Genomic DNA, 21,739 nt, shown 5'->3' with positions numbered 1-21,739 from the left:
GGTGAATACATATTTCAAGAAGAGGGAGGAACACAGGGTGACGTACTATAAGAATGGAGGAAAGTGCACACAGGTGGACTATATCTTATGTAGAAGGTGTGATCTGAAAGGGATTGGAGACTGCAAGGTGGTGACAGGGGAGAACGTAGCTAGGCAGCATCGGATGGTGGTCTGTAAGATGACTTTGGAGACCAAGAAGAGGAAGCGAGGGAAGGCAGAGCTAAAGATCAAATGGTGGAAGTTGAAGAAGGAAGACTGTTGTGTGGAGTTCAGGCAGGAGTTAAGACAGCCACTGGATGGTAGTGAAGAGTTGCCGGATGGCTGGGCAAGCACTACAGAAATAGTGAGGGAGACAGCTAGGAAGGCACTTGGTGTGTCATCAGGACAGAGGAAGAAAGACAAGGAGACTTGGTGGTGGAATGAGGACGTAAAGCAAAGTATACAGAGGAAGAGGTTGGCGAAGAAGAAGTGGGATAGTCAGAGAGATATCCTGGTGCAGGATATGTATGAGGGAAGTGTGACAATGGTGAATAGGTGTGCAGTTGGAATGTCAGATGGGTTCAAGGTGGTGATCGGATTACATCAAGGATCGGCTCTGAACCCTTTCTTGTTTGCAATGGTGATGGACAGGTTGACAGACGAGATCAGGCAGAAGTCTCCATGGACTATGATGTTTGCAGATGACATTGTGATCTGTAGCAAGAGTAGGGTGAAGGTTGAGGAGAGGTGGGGGTATGCAATGGGGAGAAGAGGAATGAAAGTCAGTAGGAGCAAGACGGAATACATATATGTGTGAATGAGAGGGAGGACAGTGGAATGGTGAGGATGCAAGAAGTAGAGGTGATGAAGGTGTATGAGTTTAAATACTTGGGGTCAACTGTCCAAAGTAATGGGGAGTGCAGAAGAGAGGTGAAGAAGAGAGTGCAGGCAGGGTGGAGTGGGTGGAGAAGAGTGTCAGGAGCAATTTGCGACAGAAGGGTACCAGCAAGAGTTGAAGGGAAGGTTTACAAGATGGTTGTGAGACCAGCTATGTTATATGGTTTGCAGACAGTGGCACTGACGAAAAGACAGGAGGCAGAGCTGGAGGTGGCAGAGTTGAAGATACTAAGATTTTATTGGGATTGACGAAGAAGGACATGATTAGGAATGATTAGAGGGACAGCTCAGGTTGGACAGTTTGGTGACAAAGCAAGAGAGGCAAGATTGAGATGGCTTGGACATGTGTGGAGGAGAGATGCTGGGTATATTGGGAGAAGGAGGCTAAATATGGAGCTGCCATGGAAGAAGAAAAGAGGAAGGCCAAAGAGGAGGTTTATGGATGTGCTGAGGGAGGACATGCAGGTGGCTGGTGTGACAGAGGAAGATGCAGAGGACAGGAAGAAATGGAAACGGATGATCTGCTGTGGCGACCCCTAACGGGAGCAGCCGAAAGTAGCAGTAGTAATAGTAGTAGTAGACGAAGCTACCAGTGCCATCATTTCCAACGAGGCTAACACAGCGGGCCGCGGTGCTAGAATATACGCTGTGGTGCTAAAATTGCCCGAATTCTGGCAGAACAGTCCAATGTCGTGGTTCCGGCACATCAAGGCCCAGTTCCAACTCGGAGGAATCACCGATGACTCCACAAAGTATTATTATGTGGTAGTGGCATTGGATCCCTCAACAGCCACACGGGCTCTTGGCTTACTTGACGACCCTCCGGCGACAGGCAATTATGATGCCGTCAGAGCCTTTTTGTTGAAATCCTTCGAGCTGTTGGAAATTGAGAATGCTGACCAGATTCTGTCACTTAATGGCCTCAGCGATAGCAAGCCATCAGACCTGATGGAAAGGATGTGAGCCATTTTGGGCTCAGCTAATCCTGCTTTCCTCTTCACCCACGTTTTCCTGCAACAACTTCCAGTGCCTGTGCGGACCGCCCTGGCCAGTTCACCGCTGTCCGACACCAAGGACTACCGCGCATTGGCAGTGGGAGCAGACAGGATTTTCTTTGCCAACCGGCAGCAGTATGTGTACATGCTGCTACCCTCCCAGCCCTCACCGCCGCTCCCTGGGGACACAGCAAGGGGTAGCAGACATGGCCAATTGTGTCTGTAGGGATGCCCAACCAAGCTGGAGGTAACAGAGGGATTCGAACCGGCAATCCCTGTGTTGGTAGGCAAATAGACCGCTACGCTAACCGGACGCCCCACTAGATAAGATTTTTAGGCACTAGGGAAGGTCAAAAACTCACGAAATCTAGCGACAAAGTTGTGAAATTGGCAGCACTGAGTGAAGGCCAGCCAAAATGTCCTCACTTGGTAAAAATTATGGTCAAAGTTTCATACTGGTCCTCTCAACGATAGAAGTACAAGAAAACACACGTACACATTTACACATTCTTTACCTTTACACCTTTTTTGCCTTTACGCGTTCTTGTTTCACAGTGACAACCCTCACACGCTGGAAAACCCACTGCCATTAGTAAAGCACAAACAACACATCTATCTCCTCTAGTTGAGCCGTCCACTTCCCCATTAAAAAGTGACGATGAGATGCCACAGTGATCTTTACACTGTGGTCTTAACTACAAATGTTGCAAAGAGACAACAGTTTCATTAATAAAGCCTTAAAGGCTTTTTCTTAAAGTCTTAGTCGCTTTCAAAATGACTCACCAAAACGTGTTTCGCAGCATCTGGAGGCTTGTTTGGGAAGTATGTGGAGCAATGCTGACATAAGATCAGCCCAAAACAGCTCCAATTTCAAATCTCTGGGCCACTAACACTACAGACCTACTTCTCATCTGTGCCCTCAATAGTTCAAACCCAGGACACCAGTATTGAAGTCTCATTTGTCTTTTTATTATTATTTTATTCTCCAGTCTCCTCTGAGCACAAAACCCCTGTCGCAGTTCAACCGCGCTAGAAAAAAAAACAAAAAACGGATCCCTTCGCAGCCTTCCAGTCCCAGATTAGTAACTGAACTGGGTTAGGTTATTCGACCGATCCTCTCTAGGCCTGATCCATTATTCGCTACACCGTCCTCTGGGGGAGCCTCACCTGTTTCCATTAAAAGTAATTCCCCGAGTAGACGTTTAGTTGGGTGGAAGTGTGTCTTGGTCCTTGACTTGACCCATGAATTTGCAAAGTGGTTCTTTATGGCCGATGATGTCATCTAAAGATACTTTCACCCGTGATCAAGTTATTTGTCTCATATTCTTGTTTTAATACAACTGTGCATGAGTTAACAGCAAACAGATTCAGCCTACAAATGCAGGGTGAGATCGATAAGATAGTTCTGGCGTTGTTAATTCCAAATACCTCCATCTGACATAAGAAAACATCTAAATCTAGCAGTAATGTACTGTCATGATAATATCTCTCTCTTTCTGTCTCTGTCTCTGTCTCTGTCTCTGTCTCTGTCTCTCTCTCTATTTGCTTGCCCCCTGTCAAAGGGATGTTTACAGTCACTGCCTTGCTCAAAGACACTTCTGCAGTGCGGGTGGTTGAGCCGGGCTTATCCAGTTGAAGGGTAGTTTCCCCGTTGCCCTTGCATGTCTTGATCTCGCCATGTCTATGGATGTTTGCCTGGCAGAGGAACAGTTTACTTATCATTGAAAGCAAGTGTTTGCTGAGCTGTTTGCGGTTTATAACGTTTTTACCTTTAACTGTTGGTGGATGTCTGAGGGTGGGACATTTTAGGTTACCACCTTTAAGCCAAGTACTTAAAGAGCGGGGGGGGGGGGGTCAGGGGGCCATTATGAATGGATTGTAGGCTACTTTACTGTATGTACGATGGAGCAGACCACAACAGGGGGTGTTTGACACATAATTACCTTTGAAGTGATTGAAGGATCCTGAAGTTGTTGTGGGTTGGGGGGTGGGGGTGGAAGGGGGCCGTTGTCACTGGAAGGCAGCGCGAACTATCCTGTCGCTGAGTGGCTGGGTAGGGCGGAAATTGTCCCCCAACAACCCATCATTCCCTTCTGGAAGCTCCGCCCCTTTGATATGGGACCGCAGTCTGCGAAATTCCTCAATCTACACAGAGAGAGAGAGAGAGAGAGAGAGAGAGAGAGAGAGAGAGAGAGAGAGAGAGAGAGAGAGAGAGAGAGAGAGAGAGAGAGAGAGAGAGAGAGAGAACTAACGCAGAACATTGAGACCAGTTTTGGAGTTGTGTGTTTTGTTTTGTTTTTTAGATTTTTCTCCCTTTTTCTCCCCAATTATACTTGGCCAATTACCCCACTCTTCCGAGCTGTCCTGGTCACTGCTCCACTCCCTCTGCCAATCCGGGGAGGGCTGCAGACTACCACATGCCTCTTCCGATACAGGTGGCGTCGCCAGCCGCTTCTTTTCACCTGACAGTGAGGAGTTTCGCCAGGGGGACGTCGCACGTGGGAGGATCACGCTATTCCCCCCCAGTTCCCCCTTCCCCCTGAAAAGGTGCCCCAACCAGCCAGAGGAGGCGCTAGTGCAGCGATCAGGACACATACCCACATCCGGCTTCCCCCCCGCAGACACAGCCAATTGTGCCTGTAGGGACGCCCAACCAAGCCGGAGGTAACACAGGGATTCGAACCAGTGCTCCCCGTGTTGGTAGGCAACGGAATAGACCGCTATGCTACCTGGACGCCCCAGTTTTGGAGGTTTGGTCAATGATATTCAGCTCTACTGGTGGGTCCTTTGAAACAGAACTTTGCATTTACATTTACACCCTGGGCATCAAACACATGAACAATATGAAGTTCATAATTCACATGTATTGCTCTATGAAATATCGCACAACACGAAGTCCACAATCCAGGCATCTCTCTCTGTTAATTTCTGATACACATGACTAAAAACAGTAATGTTGAGAAGTGAGACAGCATTATGTTACAGGGTCAAACTAGTGTGAAGAGGAAATATGTGTAGTCCTTTAGAAGAACAACTCAAACAGCATAAACAGCAATTGGAGAGTGGCATTACAAGTTGTAAAGCACTTGTAATATCTGTTCAAATAATGGCAGTGGAGAAGCCATACCCTTTAATGACTTGACGACCAATCACCCTATGCAAATGTTTATCCATTATATTTGTTTTATTCCATCTCTTCTACATCTTCTCCAGAGCCCTCTTCCTCTCCTGTTTTTCACAGATACCCACCCCTATGGAGCTGTCATTATTTACCCAGTATACACTGCCCCAGGAAGTGAACTATTCACTCTTCTGTTGAATATCCTCCTCCATGAGAATGTGTGCATAGTGGTGTGTATTGTGTAGATGTGTTTAACTGACAGTGAGACAGAAAACAAGAGGGAGAAAGGGAATACATGTGCATCTGTGTGTGTTTGAGAGAGAGAGAGAGAGAGAGAGAGAGAGAGAGAGAGAGAGAGAGAGAGAGAGAGAGAGAGAGCGAGCGAGCGAGAGAGAGAGAGATTATTATAGATCTTAATCGTGCTGCAGACCCTGGCTGAAGATCCTCCCTTTGGGACATGAATACCAGTATGTTTTAATGGGTTTGGACCCCAAGATGACAAACTACAGCCATCCAGTTTAGGCTCCCTGATAGTTGGAGCACAGGGATGTTTTGGTAGGCAAAGCCACCCTGCGTGAAAAACTACATTGAGTTAGTTTGTGTGTTTGGCTTATAACTTTTTAAAAAGGACGGCACTGTGGCGCAACGGTTAGTACAGTTGCCTCACAGCAAGAAGGTCCTGGGTTTGAGCCCCAGGATAGTCCAACCTTGGGGGTCGTCCTGGGTCATCCTCTGTATGGAGTTTGCATGTTCTCTGCGTGGGTTTCCTCCCGGTGCCCCGGTTTCCTCCCACAGTCCAAAGACATGTAGGTCAGGTAAATACTAAATTGTCCCGAGATGTGAATGTGTGTGTGTCGGCCCTGTGATGGCCTGGCGGCCTGTCCAGGGTGTCTCCCTGCCTGCTACCCAGTGACTGCTGGGATAGGCTCCAGCATCCCTGCGACCCTGAAGAGCAGGCTAAGCGGTTTGGATAATGGATGGATGGATGTTTTAAAAAGAAGTACTGGCTCACATGGGGATTGGTGAAAGCTACATGTAACATGCATAACAAGTGGGCAAACTATATTTACAAAAAAACATAGACATGATACATCACTGTATCTAGAATAACAAAAACAAAGGTGACAATTTTGGAGACCGCCTGAAACTTGAATATTGAGTGGCAACTCCGGCGTGAGGGTGACTTTATCTCAGGCATCATGTTCGGGGAGCTGTTGGAGTCTATTATGAATGGGCACTACCGGGCACCACCACTCTCACAGGAAACACAGTGTTTACCCATGGTAACCTTGGCAGATCGATTTACTGCAGCATAAACATGACTTTCAGCATCACGCCAAAGAAACATGCTGGATTTACAGCAGAGCAAAAATATGAGACGTTATGCAGATTTTGACCAATCTAATGTCTCGCCAGAATGAGTCAATGGTAAGCTGAATGCTTTGTTTTCCTTTTTAGATGGCTATATAACGATTATATATGTTATGCAAAGGATTAAAAGTCAGTATTCTGCAGGGTAGTGTGGCAGTCTCTTCTATTGCCTACCAACATGGGGATCTGCAGTTTGAATCCCAGTGTTACCTCCGGCTTGGTCGGGCGTCCCTACAGACACAATGCACTACATGCACTAGGCTATGTGACGTAGTTCCGCTTCGAAATAGTACTGCTTGTACGTTTCCACTCCCTTTGTTTACATCGCGCTGGCACCGAGCTAGCTAGCTAGCATGACAGTTTGCTCATCATCACGAGTCTACCCAGAAAAAAAGTTCCAAGACCGAACATTTTCAAAAACAACAAAATAAATACTCTAAGCATTGCCGTGTCCCACTTTGTTCGGCTAGCTCCAAGTTTAACAGCATATTAAGTTTCCATGGCTTTCCAATCCATCCTGACCTGAGAAGGCAGTGGCTGGTAAACATACGCCGGGATCATTTCACCATCACTTCTCACACTAAGGTCTGTAGCAGACACTTCTCCACTGATCAGCTCATAGAGCCAACAACCCTTGATGGTCGAAGAAGGCTTGTTAAAGGTGCTGCACCGACGCTCCTTGAATGGAGTGACTATACTGCTGAGACACCATGACACAGTGTGGGAGAGAGCAAAACGGCCCGCTGATCCAGTCCCTCCTGAGGAGCAACACGATAGCACAATGGATCACGACTACTGCTCTGTCCCTAAACCGTCTGCACTGGACATGTCCTTGTCATCTGTAGAAGACAAAGACAAAGAAATTGAAGACCTGAGAAAGGAACTGCAGGAGTTGCGTGTCCAGCAAGAGTTTGGGTTACAGCGGTTCGCAGGCTCCGCCGACATCCGATTCTATACCAGGTAACTTTAGGTCCAAGTTGTATGTAACTGTTAGCCTAACGTTAGCTAACTGTTTGACATCAACCATTAACATTGGACACAAGTTAAATTATAAAAATCCTGTCGTGAGTGTAGCCTAATGTTTGTTTACTTTTGTCATTGGGAACCCTGTGCTCCATCCACGAGTTACACTGTGGTGACCGCTGACAATGTTTCTAGATATATAACGATGATGCATTGGTGGTTAAAATTGTCGATCCAAATGTTGATTTGGGTAACACACGAGATGACAGGATACTTGTTAAAATTAACATGATTTCGGTGATTGTACATGATTTTATTGAGTGTTAATTAATGGCCTGATGTATGTCTTTTGTGAATAGATTTGCAAGCTATGACCAGCTGATGGCGTTTTGGTTTTTGATTGAGCCTTCCATTTATCAAATGGTCCGGGTCTCAAGAGCCAGATCAGCTGTTTTCTTACCTTCGTAATTGTGAATGTAGGATGCAGCATACAACCTAAAGCCCTTGTCCAGTTTGCTGGTTGGTGATGTTTGCTGGCAAATTCTGTGGACAGCTGTTACTTTGAGCTTTGGGCGCTCCTGCAAAGAACGGGTGTAAAACAGCGCCATCGATAGACCGGAAACACACAAGCAGTATTAGGTAGAATGTGGAAATGATTGTGCAAAGAGCGCATTGGCTGTGTCTGCGGGTAGAAAACCGGATGTGGGTATGTGTCCTGGTCGCTGCACTAGCGCCTCCTCTGGTCGGTCCGGGTGCCTGTTCGCGGGGGATGAGGAACTGGGGGGCATAGTGTGATCCTCCCACGTGCTACGTCCCCCTGGCGAAACTCCTCACTATCAGGTGAAAATAAGCAGCTGGTGACTCCACATGCATCGGAAGAGACATGTGGTAGTCTGCAGCCCTCCCCAGATCAGCAGAGGGGGTGCAGCAGTGACCGGGAAGGCTCGGAAGAGTGAGGTAATTGGCCGAATACAATTGGGGAGAAAAAGGACGAACCCCACCCCACCCCTCCAAAAAAGTCAGTATTCTGTTGTTTTTTTTTGTTGTTTTTTTTTTGTGGAAAACAGATTTAGAAATCAGAAACACTGTCATTTCATTGCATGCTCTTGCGCACATGAAATGAAAAATCGTTTCCCCCAGCCAAGAGTAGTGCAACACAAAGACAAAAATACATCCAAGAACTACAAGAACACATATAACCAAACTAACACATATATCTAAACTAAAAAATTTTTAAAAAAAAATCACTGTCCGGGAGAACGAATGCCAGCCAGGATGACTGTCAGAACTGCCGGTTTGCATGGGCTACTAGTTAGCTTAGCCTGCCCCGCTTCTGCGTCCTGTCAGACCGCCCTCTGTGTTTCCGATCCAATGCCAGCTTTCCCAACCAGACACCTTCGACACACCTCCTGCACTCCACACGACGATACTAAAAACACAGTCAAGGCTAAGCCAGGCCGCCACCAGACCGCCCTCGGTGTTATCGGAACTGCCGCTCTGCATTGGCTAACAGTTAGCTTCGCCTGCCCCGCCTCCGCATCATGTCAGACCGCCCTCGGTGTTACCTCTTCGGGCGCAGCTCCAGGCAGGGCCGTGGTCCCTGGGTCCACAGGACGCAGCAGACCAAGCTCTCCCAGCCAATCCAGCGCCAGCTCTCCCAGCCATCAAACGAAGACAAACAGACGCAGACATGGACAAAGACACTGCATGGACTGCAGAAACACTGGGTGAGGCCACCGCAAACGTGAATTCAGGCCGATGCGGTGTGGGAAGATGGCGGCACTATTTAAGTAGTGTTTAAGTAACAGCAACAAGTGTTTGATAGTGTTGCTTGAAAAAAGCCCCACAGTAGATAGACGGCTACATTGGCTAAAACAAACAGGGCAACAGCTGAGCTGCCACATTGATGACTGATTGAAGGAGCACTGCTGTCAATTTATAGCTTAGATTAGCTGTGAAAATTTATAGGAGTCCTGACAACATCACACACACACACACACACACACACACACACACACACACACACACACACACACACACACACACACACACACACACTCACACACACACACACACACAAGCAGTCGATATTAGGTGGACGTTTAATGTACTTATCCTAGTGAAACGGGAAAAGGCCTTCCATCTCCGGTCATAAAACACGGCTAGTGTCCACAATAACATGTCCTCCATATTTATATAGCAATGGTGGGCTGTCATAGCAGGAATATGATCATCAGGTCTCTTCACGAGTTTCCCGGACTCCATCCCACACAGAACGCATGCAAGTACTGGGTCAGCATTTGAAGTTAAGGATATTTACATGATTAAGTGTCCGAACAGGAAGTTGAAATGAGAAATCGAGCGTGGCCTCAACGGGCCTGCAAAACGGCTGGAGGTCATTTGTATTTGAGGAGAACCAGTAGGACAGGTGAAAGGTTTAAAATCTATATCGCTTACAAAAGACTACCTGGTGGCTCATCCCAGTCAGCCAAGAGGTTGGTTTTAAAGGTTCGGTCCATTGAAGGCACAGTGGCGGGCTCGTTGACTGGCAGCGGTTATAAAGGCGATGTGCCAGAGACCCTCAGGTTGAGCTCAGTATGGTTTCTGAAGCCACTGAATGTGTGGGAAGTAAAGTTAGACAGTATACGTGTGTGTGTGTGTGTGTGTGTGTGTGTGTGTGTGTGTGTGTGTGTGTGTGTGTGTGTGTGTCTGCGAAAGGAGAACGAGACGGAGAAATTGAGCCAGAATGTGTTTAACTTTATACTACTTAATTACCCTCACTTTGTCATTCGTCAGTCTGAAAATAAAACATGGAGGCCATACAGGACATACTGAAAGCGGAAGTGGGGCCAATGTGTGTCTTTAAGCCTTTTGTAATCTCTGTGTGCACCTTTTCTTTTTTTTACTCATTATCGATAGCAAATCAGGAAAGAGTCTGAACACAGCAGTGGTGATAACACACCCGAGGGCCAGGCTGTCTGTCCGAGGCTGCCTGCCTCATGCTGACTTAAGCATACGGGGAAGTTGCACGTTGCATCAAGCTTGAAACTTTTTGTGCAACACTGAAAACGCCATCGTGCGTTTTTTTTTATTCATCTGTTCAAGCAGGTCCGTGTGTCAGTTTTTATTGTCTTTAAGCCCTCTATCCCTAAAGGGAAGCCTTAGAAAGACCTCACTCTAACATTATTAAATCCATTTTTCTGTTCATCTATTCATCCATCAATACGTCAAGCCATCAATCCATCAATAAGTTTCTGTGATCTTTTACAGTAGGGCATTAGCGGGTCTGTAGAATGATGCAATATTTATGTATGTATGTATTATGTATGTATGTATGGTTTTTTTGTCTTTTTGGGGATGGTGTGGGTGATATCTTAAAATAGAGTTGCAGCAAGCCCAAGAATCTTATTTTCTTGCGTCCCCCTATGTATCAGGATACTCTCTGCCAAATTTCATACTTGTATGACTATTTATGCCATTGTAGTACCTTAATATTTGCATTTACATAATTTCGCCAGGAACATGTCCCAAAAATTGGGTTTTTGGCCCCCTGAGGCCAAACGGGGCCGAGTTGGGGGTGTTTGTTATCAGCTTGTGACAGCCCAAGGCTAACAAGAAATAATAGTGAAAAAAGGGTAGCAGAAAACATCCTGAGGGCTGGTCCTTAAACACTGTGATGACCTGGCAGCCTGTCCAGGGTGTCTCCCCGCCTGCTGCCCAATGACTGCTGGGATAGGGTCCCGCATCCCCGCGACCCTGAGAGCAAGCTAAGCGGTTTAGATAATGGATGGATGGATGGATGGATGTACTAAATGTATTTGATCTGTATGTTGCCTGTATTTATTATATAGGACTGGGCTTTGAGACAGGGAGTCAAAATACAGGCAGAGGAAATGTACGATTAGTAATCCAGAGAGTCAACCAGGGCCTACCGCAAATGAAACGTCACGGTTTTAGATCTCCCGATAAGAAGCCTCTCAGCTGTCCGTCTCCATCAGGGGGACTATCTGACACATCCCCCTTACTGCTGCAGTGAGTTAGCAGTATCTGAACATTTAAACTTATCGCTCCAGTTTGTTTTTGAGGCAGAAAGCGATGTCCACCTGGCCTTCTCTCCTTATTGTGGAGCGTAAGCAGTCTGTTTCTCTGCTGTTGGTGGGGAACAGAGACAAGGCCGGGCCAAGGTCTTTCCACTGTGAAAGGCTGAGTCACTTCTGAAAGTTTTCATATTAAACAACAGTCTGTCATCATGTCCTTCAGAGGGAGTAATGAGAGACATAATTTGTTGAGGCTGGTGAGTCTTCTATCAGAAGTAAGGTGGGAGCAGTGAAAATGCCCCATATATACAAGCATTTGTCCCTGTTGAGGACTATCTAAGCAGCCTGGTCCGGCTAAGGAGACAGATGGGCCGTTTAGTACTCAGAAAGTCGCTGGTTTGATCCCCGGCTCCTCCAGAGAACGTGTTGAAGTGTCCTTGAGCAAGACACTGATAAGCAGGTTGGTGCCTTGCATGGCAGCCTCTACCTTTGGGCTATGAATGTGTGTGTGAATGGGTGAATGTGAGCCATACACTGTAAAGTGCTTTGAGTGGTTGCTAGACTAGAAAAGTGCTATATAAATGCATTATAGTTTTAATGATAAATCTATATTTCAATTACTGAACAATGGGGGGGGGGCCTTTAGAGGGGTCATATTCACCTACCCTACCCCACCCTACCCTGCTGGTTGGAAGAAAGAAGCCGTCTCAGGAGATGTCAAAATTTATAGCTTTACGCTTTTTTATTTGTATGTGTCATTTGTGAAAGTTGAATAGTCTGCAGCTCTATCTGTCAGATGGTGGCCGTAAGAGTGGTCTGCATTTACTGTTTCTGTGAGAATATGGGAGTGATTATTTTTGGGATTATTTATGGGGCAGTCATATGTACCTGAATCTGGAAGAGAGAACTGGTGAGGAGGTGAGTTTATTTTTGTCATACACAAAGAATAGGCAGGCTTCATGTGGTGCCAGGGTCACCAGATAAATGAGTTTCTAAGTTGGACATGTCATGTGAATAGCCCTCCCGTCAAAGTGGGAACCTTTTGAAGACGTTGATATTTGTATTTGTAATATTTGTGATATTGGGCTATGCAAATAAAATTCACTTAATTTGACATTGGCAGCCATACCAACATGTACCCTGGCTCTGCCAAATTACAGAAGCTAAGCAGGTGTGGGCTTGGCTGGTACTTGGATGGGAGACCTCCCGGGAAACTGAGTTGCTGCTGGAAATGGTGTGGGGGGCCAGTAGGGGGCAGTCTTCCCCTGGTCCTAACAGACAACAAAAATCTCAATGCCCCAGTGCAGTGACAGGGACCCTGTGCTGTAGGAGATGCCATCCTTCAGATGAGACGTTAAACTGAGGTCCTGTGGTCATTAAAGATCCCATGACACTCATTGCAAAGAGTAGGGGGTGTCCTGGCAAAATTCCCAACCTGGCTCTCTCCACCTGGCCACCTAATCATCCCCCATGTAATTCCCTCAATGATTCCTCCCTTGGCGGCACGGTGGCGCAGTGGTTACCCCGGTCGCCTCACAGCAAGAAGGTCCTGGGTTCGAGCCCCGGGCAGTCCAACCTTGGTGGGTCGTCCCAGGTCATCCTATGTGTGAAGTTTGCATGTTCTCCCGGAGTCTGCGTGGGTGTCCTCCGGGTGCTCTGGTTTCCTCCCACAGTCCAAAGACATGTAAGTCAGGTGAATTGGCAGTACTAAATTTTCCCTAGGAATGAATGTGTGTGTGTGTGTGTGTGTGTGTGTGTGTGTGTGTCGGCCGGCCCTGTGATGGCCTGGCGGCCTGTCCAGGGTGTCTCCCTGCCTGCCGCCCAATGACTGCTGGAATAGGCTCCAGCATCCCCGCGACCCTGAGGGCAGGGTAAGCGGTTAAGACAATGGATGGATTCCTCCCTCTCCACCTCAAGCTGATGTGTGGTGAGCGTTCTGGCACAAAATGGCTGCCGTGCATCACCCAGGTAGGTGCTACACATTGGTGGTGGTTGAGGTGAGTTTCCTACCTTCAGTGTGAAGCGCTTTGGATGTCTAGATAAAGTGTTACATAAATGTAATCCATCGTTATTTTTATTAATAGCAAAGTTAGCTGAGTTTTGCAGCCACAGACTTGTTTACATCTAGGAAACAGCAAAAATGGACAGAACTTGCGTAATCTTTGCCTCATACAGTTGTAATAGAAAACATAACTGTTAAATTTTAAGGGACAGGTGGCTGAAAATGGAAAGGTTTGTGCTTTGAATTTAACAAAAGAAATTAATATTGCATATTTCCATAATTTCTAAATGCTAGCAGGTTGGACAAGAATGCTTATTTGCAACCATACATTTTCCAGGAGCAAATAAGTGCATCTCTGTGTTACCTGTATCTGTGAGATAGTGAGGGGGGTAGCGGTAGAGGATCCAGATCACCTTCTCGCTACAAGGGGGCGTGGTCAGAGAACCCTCATACACCCAATAGTCTCTCAGCAAAGGGTCTGGGGGGGGGCAGAGCCAACACTTAGAAATATTTCCAACAATGTTTTGCATGATGTCCGTGAGGAAGTGTTTTTCAGGTATATTCTTCAATACTGACAAAAGCATGCAGTAAAAGTTTACAGCTACATAGACATGCCATGGTAGCTGAGTGTATGGGCTGGTGGGGTTAATGTCAAGATATGACTTTAAGAAAAATTATGACTTTATTGGTCATTTACTGTAAAACATATAAATGTGTGGCTCAGATTAAATCATAAATATCTCCTCACCAGGCAACAGAGTGTTGGGGGTTAAAACAGGGGATTATCTTGGTCTTTCCCTGATGAAAAGACAATGACACAAAATACAGTTATCACTATTATTCACTAACACAGATATACTTCTGTTCTATTCAGTTCTGTTCTGTTAATTTCTGCTCTGTTCTGCTCAGTTCAGTTCAGTTCTATTCTATTCAGTTCACTTCAGTTCAGTTCTGTTCTATTCTATTCAGTTCATTTCAGTTCTGTTCAGTTCTGTTCTATTCTGCTTGTTCAGGTTCAGTTCAGTTTAGTTCTCTTGTCTCTCATCTCACCTTGTACTGCAGATCCTGTAGAACTTCAGTGATGGCCTTCAAACCTAGGTGCTCCTTACCAATCTGAAATACACAGCAGGGCAAGTCATCGTGCAGGTCACTACACCTTCTGAAGTTAATTATAGCTTAAGAAACGAAGAAACATCATAGACGTCATTCATTCACGTCACTATAACATTGTTTAGATCTGCCACATCCTCTAAGGAAAGAGTCAGGAAGCTGAAAAAAAACAGAGGCTGTCAAAAACATGAAGCACAAGACTGAATAACAACTAGATAACAACATGGGTTGACCTAGTATTGGGTCAGGATTGTCTATGGTAAAACTACGAACAAAAAATAAGAGATGGCTTGAAAGTTTTTACTAGGCTGTTGGCCTGATTCAAATCGAGAGGTTTTATACATCATAGAGCCTGTCTTTTTTTAGTGGTCATATCCAAGTATCAAGTTTAACACCTGTTTGAATCGGACTGGATCCTGGCTGGTCCCCACCTTATCAGCATGGTAAAATCTAATCTAATCACAGTCCCTGTGGAAAGACTCTTGCCCTGTTACTGGGTTTATTTATTTTACAGTTAAATTAAGCAATTACAATATATCACAGTGTTTGACTTAGCTTGGAGATGCTGAGACATATGAGATGTACTGCAGATGAATTTTAGGGTCCGTGTTATATAGAATCCAATGAATCTGTATAATGATGAATGAAGAAAATGAGAGCGAGAGAAGGTTTGATGATGTCGGGATAGTGAATCAGGAACTGTGGTGGATTAGCAAAGAGAATGTGAGGGCAGCTATGAAGAGGATGAAGAGTGGAAAGGCAGTTGGTCCAGATACCTCTGGAGGCATGGAGATGTTTAGGAGAGAGGGGCAAGTGGGGTTTTTCACTAGATTGTTTAACTCAATCTTGGAAAGTGAGAGGATGCCTTATGAGTGGAGAAGAAGCATACTGGTACCGATTTTCAAGAATAAGGGCGACGTGCAGAACTGTAGCTGGATATGAATATGGAGCTGCCAGGGAAGAGGAAAAAAGGAAGGCAAAGAGGAGGTTATGGATGTGGTGAGGGAGGACATGCAAGTGGCTGGTGTGACAGAGGGAAGATGCAGAAAACAGGAAGAGATGGACACGGATGATCTGCTGCGGGCACCCCTAACGGGAGTAGCCACAAGTAGTAGTAGTAGTAGTTATACATACTTAGCACAAAAAGTAAGGAAATTTATGTTTGGTAGATTATTTCTTGTGTGTAACAATGCTTCTTGGCAACAAATCTTATACCGTTGGAAAGCCTGTTTATTTCCCTTTTAAATGGTGCCACATTTGTAAGGAACATGCATTTGCGGGATGAGCAGCAGAGCTGAGTATGTGGGTTGCGCCCATGAAAAAATTTGCCAAATCTTCTCTGCCAATGCAAACAGCTTATTTTGCTGTTGCTATTGACTCTTGTTTTGAGCTTCTGGTACCCCAGGTGCTGACAATCAGGTGGCCTGATATAAGATTTATTGCCAAGAAGCATTGTTACAACAAAGAAATAATCTACCAAACACAAATTTCCTTACTTTTTGTGCTAAGTTTAGATTCCAAATGTATTTTGTGTCCAAGTTTTGTTTGTTATATGATAATACAGAAGTCTAGGGTGTCCGGGTAGCATAGTGGTCTATTCCGTCACCTACCAACATGGGGATCGCCCGATTCGAATCCCCGTGTTACCTGCGGCTTGGTTAGGGGTCCCTACAGAAACAATTGGCCGTGTCTGCGGGTGGGAAGCCGGATGTGGGTATGGGTCCTGGTCGCTGCACTAGCGCCACCTCTGGTCAGTCCGGGGTGCCTGTTCGGGGGGAGGGAGGATCTGGGGGGAATAGCGTGATCCTCCGACGCGTCATGTCCCCCTTGTGAAACTCCTCACTGTCAGGTGAAAAGAAGCGACTGGAGACTCCACATGTATCGGAGGAGGCACGCGGGTAGTCTGCAGCCCTCCCCGGATCGGCAGAGGGGGTGGAACGGAGATTAGGACGGCTCAGAAGAGTGGGATAATTGGCTGGATACAATTGGGGGAGAGAAAGGAGGGGGGAACCCCCCCCCCCCCAAAAAAAAAGATAATACAGAAGTCTAACTTGAGTTTTGTTTCCAAAAACATATACTCTTTTACAATTTATATTTCCTGGAGGACACCTAAATGTGAAATTAAAATGTGAAATTAAGATGCAGATGGTCAATTATAATTGACCATCTGCATCTTAATTTCTAGGCACATTATTTACCAATTCAGTTGTTGACTCACTCTTGTTTTTATTAGATCAAAGTAGATTAGATTCAGCGTTAATGAGGCCTGTGGGGGACTAGGGGTCATAACAGCTGCAGCATATGTAAGATTAAAGCCCTGTAAATTAAAATAAAACTGTCCAGTCGCTGCTACAGCGACAGGCAGAGAAAATCCTTTCTGGATAGAAATAACAATGAAGACGTGAAATGGAGGGTGAGGGTTTGAGAATACATCACATCACCTGGCCAACACTCCCATGAATGAACACAATATGCTTTAAAAAAAAATCTTTGTGCCCATACTGCAGAATGAGCGCTCACACAGAAGACCAGTTCAGACAGTAAGTTAATGTAATGTGCCCACCCCACCTGCCAGCCGTTGCCACAGAGAACATCAGGCTACACCGTCACGGATGTAGCGGCCTATCTCAAAGGCAAAGTCGTTTAATCATATAATCATTTATCTAATCATTTACTTAGACTATCTTGCAGGGTTGAGCCTGTGTGTGTGTGGTGTGTGTGGTGTGTGTGTGTGTGAGAGGAGAGAGAGAGAGAGAGAGAGAGAGAGAGAGAGGAGAGAGAGAGAGAGAGGAGAGAGGAGGAGAGAGAGAGAGAGAGAGAGAGAGAGAGAGAGAGAGAGAGAGAGAGAGAGAGAGAGAGAGAGAGAGAGAGAGAGAGAGAGAGAGAGAGAGAGAGAGAGAGAGAGAGAGAGCAGGTCATTGACTTTATCAAGTGGGCACCATCCTTCATGAATGTTTTGTTGGATTAGGCCCACGACATCCTCAAGATTGCCTTAAAATGACCACAGAGCCAGCAGAGACCAGGCTTCATCAAATCTGACGAATTATTAGCAGCCCAGGGTTAAAGTGATTTGACATTGGCGTGTACCTGTACAAACAGAGCGATGATGAGAACTCCGTTCTTCTTGCCCAGAGCGTCTTCTACACTGTTGAACAGAGTGCTGTTCCAGTGGATGAGGTGGAGCTGCAGAGGAGGAGATGGAGATAGAAAAGAGGATGGGGTCCAGAGAAGGAAACAGAGACAAAACCAAAACAGAGAGGGAACTAAACAATGCAACAATGAGGATGGTCTGGTTTTGAGAGGGCATTGTTGTAAACAGGTGTAGCAAATAGTACTCAGACTAACGTGTACTTTTAAAGAGAGTCATCGGCAGCTGGTGGTGACTAAGGACTCTTGGCAGGGCCTCATGTCAAGTCAATGTGTAGGTGAGAGAAGACCCCAAGGATCATATTTGGAAAAAGGGGTCTATTTGATCAGGATTGTCCAAGGGACATATAACTTTTTCTTTTTTTTGCAGTGTATTATATAGTCCCCATTGTTCCCCACCTACACTGTTAAAATGGGCAATGCAATTCTATATCCATTCCTATTTGAGTTAACCAAAAAGGATTTTAATGACCTTTTCAGCTTTTTAAATACTTGTGAAAAAGTCTGTTTTTACTTCAGGTCCTATTCCGACACTGGCCTGTGGAGCGGGGCGTTTTAGCAGAATCCTCAGCCTGCACACGTGGCTCATCTCCACCTGCAGGGCTCACAATATAGGTTTTATTGACAATTTTAATTTGTTTTGGGATCGTTTCTCCCTCCTCAGAACAGGCTGGGTAGCCGAATGCTAGTGGCCAACCTGTATCAAGACGTACAGTCCTCTCCGCGTGACTATTTACATTCTCACACTTCCCTTCCGGAACCTCCGTTTCCGCCTACGGTGGCACCTCACAGTACTGTTTTGTCCGATAGCTCCCTCCACTGGCTCATCTGTCATTAACCCTGACACTGACAATATGTTCACCAAAGAGTTTTGCTTTGATCTAATGCAATATGTCAACTTGACAACCCACACCTAGGGTGTTATCCTTGACTTAGTTTGTTGTTCCGGCATCACACCATATAACATCACCTCTGCTGAACTACCCATCTCTGACCATAAAGCTGTGTTATTCAACACCAACCTCCTGCTCAGTAAATCAAGTGTATCGTATCATATCATACCGCAACATTAAAATGTTAATTCAGATGATCTCAGCAGTTTAATTACCTCGAACCCCATTCCTGCTCTCACCTCCTCACTCCCTGATCTTATGGACTACTATAATAATATTTTATCTTCTGCACTTGATACTTTAGCCCCCTGAAAACACAGGTTGTCTCATTTGCCCATATTGCTCCCTGGTACACACCTGAATTACGTCAGCTCAAGGCTATAGGTTGGTGCCTTGAGAGGCTTTGCACTAAGGCTGGATTTACTGTTCACAAACAAATGTATTCGGATCATATACTCCATTACAAAAATGCGCGTTCAACAGCTAAAACATCCTATTATGCAAATATCATCAGTACAATTGAAGGGAATACTGGAACTCTTCTTCTCCACAGTAAAAAGGTTACTAAATCCACCTGAAATCAATGAGCAGTAACCTTTCTAATGACCAATGCTTTGCTTTGAAATCAATATGAACAGTAACCTTTCTAATGAACAATGCTTTGCTTTTTTGAAGTTTTTCAACTTCAAAATTAGTACCATTCATGAGCAGCTAGCCTCTGTTAACGTCACGCAGACTGACTTAACATCAGCATGAAATTGTCCCCATCCACTGCCCTATGTGACTTCAGTCTTCCAACTGAAAATCACATTTCTGAACTTATTACTAAGTGTAGCACCTCCACATGTGACCTGGATCCAATTCTCACAACCCTAGTTAAAACATGCCTGCCCTCTATCATCTCGCTGATCATCTCCATCATCAACTCCTCTCTGTCCACTGGCACAAATCCCCCTTCACTGAAGGTTGCCATAATCAGACCAACTCGGAAAAAACGTAATTTAGATTCTACTGACCAAAACAACTACTGGCCTATTTCCAATTTACCATTCATCTCCAAAATCCTTGAGAGGGTAGTTGCATCTCAACCCCAGATCTGCCTTGATAACAATAATCTCTTTGAACAATTCCAATCTGGCTTTCGCCCAAATATAGCACAGAAACAGCCCTGATTAAGACGACTCCAGACTACTCTCTATCCTCATCCTCCTTGACCCTCACAGCAGCCGTTGATACTATATCCCATCAGCTCCTCATGGATCATCTGGCTAGCATTGGAGTTGAGGGCATTGTGTATCAGTGGTTTGCTTCCTACCTTACAGACAGGACACATTTTCTCATCATCATCAGTTCTGTAACCTATGGAGGTCGTAGGAGCACAGCTGATGCCTCAACACGTCTCTTCCATTTTTTATACAAATTCAGAATTACCATTCAGAAAGTTCAACAGTTCCTCGTGGAGTTCCACAGGGTTCAGTGTTGGGGCCACTCCTGTTTATTATTTACTTTCTCCCTCTTGGCAACATCTTCTGGCACTATGGTATCCATTTCGACTGCTATACTGATGATACACAGCTTTATGTATCCACTTAGCCCACTTCCACTCTCTCCTCCAATACCCTCACTGCTTGTCTCCATCATATACAGATATGGATGACTAACAATTATCTGAAATTCAACAGTAGTAAAACTGACCTATTCCTCATTGGCACTAAATCTACACTCTCAAAAACTAATATTTGCTCAGTCCCCATTGCTGCAGCCATCATACCTGTCTCCACTCAGGCTAAGAGCCTTGGTGTTATCCTAGATAGTACCCTTTCCTCAATGGTCTCCTGGATTGTGCTTTTTGCATCTGTGAAACAACTCCAGACTATGCCTTGTTTTAACACAACACTCTTTGGAAGTCTTAGTCAATGCTTTGGTCATATCACACATTGACTACTGCAATGCGATCCTGGCAGGCATCCCCAAAAAACTTATTCACCAACTTCAACTCATACAGAATTCTGCAGCACAGATTATTACACGTTCAAAGTCCACTGATCATGTCTCTCCCTTGCTGATACATTTACAATGGCTTCCTGTGTCACAGCGGATAATTTTAAAAATGTTATTAAGCGCTTCATAATCTACCCCCTGCAGACTGCCTTCAAACTTACACTCCCTCTTGCTCCCTGAGGGTCTTCACAGATCTGTTGGCATTACCAGCCATCAATCTCAGCGCAACGGGTGCCAGGACTTTCTCTTATGCTGCACCAAATTCTGGAACTCCATTCCCCATCACATCCACTTACTGGACTCCATTACATTATCCAAAAACTGCTCTTAGAACCACATTTTAAACTAGCATACTCACTCTAACAGCCTTAACAGCATCAAATTCATTTTTTTCCCCTCCTGCTGATGTATGCTCTATTGGTTATTGTGTGTTTTATTGTTGATTGCACTAATGTTTTTTACTCTTTTGTTTTATTGTATTTGGTGTAAGGTGACCTTGACTGTCATGAAAGGTGCCTTTAAATAACATGTTTATTGTTATTATTATTATTATTATTATTATATGCCTTCTAGGGCTTTTTTATTTTATTCATAATGCAGGTTCATCCATTCAGCTTCTAAACTTCATTAAAGCTACGTAGACTACCAATTGGTCAGCTGCCCATTGCAAGCTATTGGTAGATCACAAGCAGCTAATGTAAAAAGTAGAATATCTCCTTTGTACTTCCTGTTTTCTTCTCCTGAGTTGTACCAACAGCAATACAGGGGGAACAGAGCTGAAGGTCCACATTCTTACAGTTTTCACAGACATATATATATATAGTATGTGGGTGTGTGTGTGTGTGTGTGTGTGTCTGTGTATATATATATATATATATATATATATATATGTGTGTGTGTGTGTGTGTGTGTGTGTGTGTGTGTGTGTGTGTGTGTGTATATATATACACACACACAGTTTTTGAGAAATGCACCAAGCTGTGGCCACTTCTCTCGAAGGGTGTAAACACGTTAGAGGTGAAACGCTGTCTATATTCCCAGAAAGATGAATCTGTAGATATCTAAACTTAGCACAAAAAGTAAGGAAATTTGTGTTTGGTAGATTATTTCTTTGTTGTAACAATGCTTCTTGGCAATAAATCTTATATCAGGCAGCTGATTGTCAGCACCTGGGTACCAGAAAGCTCAAAACAAGAGTCAACAGCAACAGCAAATAAGCTGTT

General features: G+C 45.1%; 1 protein-coding gene across 1 annotated transcript; it reads right to left on the bottom strand.

The window, feature by feature from the left end:
• Window positions 1-3,189: 3,189 nt before the first annotated feature.
• On the bottom strand, window positions 3,190-17,738 carry LOC130133499 (carbonic anhydrase-related protein-like; the record flags this gene model as incomplete). Its single annotated transcript, XM_056302029.1, is given in 8 exon segments — window positions 3,190-3,566; window positions 3,815-4,016; window positions 13,730-13,753; window positions 13,755-13,843; window positions 14,114-14,132; window positions 14,134-14,163; window positions 14,416-14,478; window positions 17,563-17,738. Coding segments are annotated over 7 exon segments (536 nt in total), but the record flags the coding sequence as incomplete, so codon positions are not given.
• Window positions 17,739-21,739: the final 4,001 nt, after the last annotated feature.

Source organism: Lampris incognitus, unplaced genomic scaffold (genome assembly GCF_029633865.1).
Source record: "Lampris incognitus isolate fLamInc1 unplaced genomic scaffold, fLamInc1.hap2 scaffold_360, whole genome shotgun sequence".
NCBI classification, from domain to species: Eukaryota; Metazoa; Chordata; class Actinopteri; order Lampriformes; family Lampridae; genus Lampris; species Lampris incognitus.
Note: the sequence above shows the minus strand (reverse complement) of the source record. Positions and strands in the feature narration are given on the sequence as shown.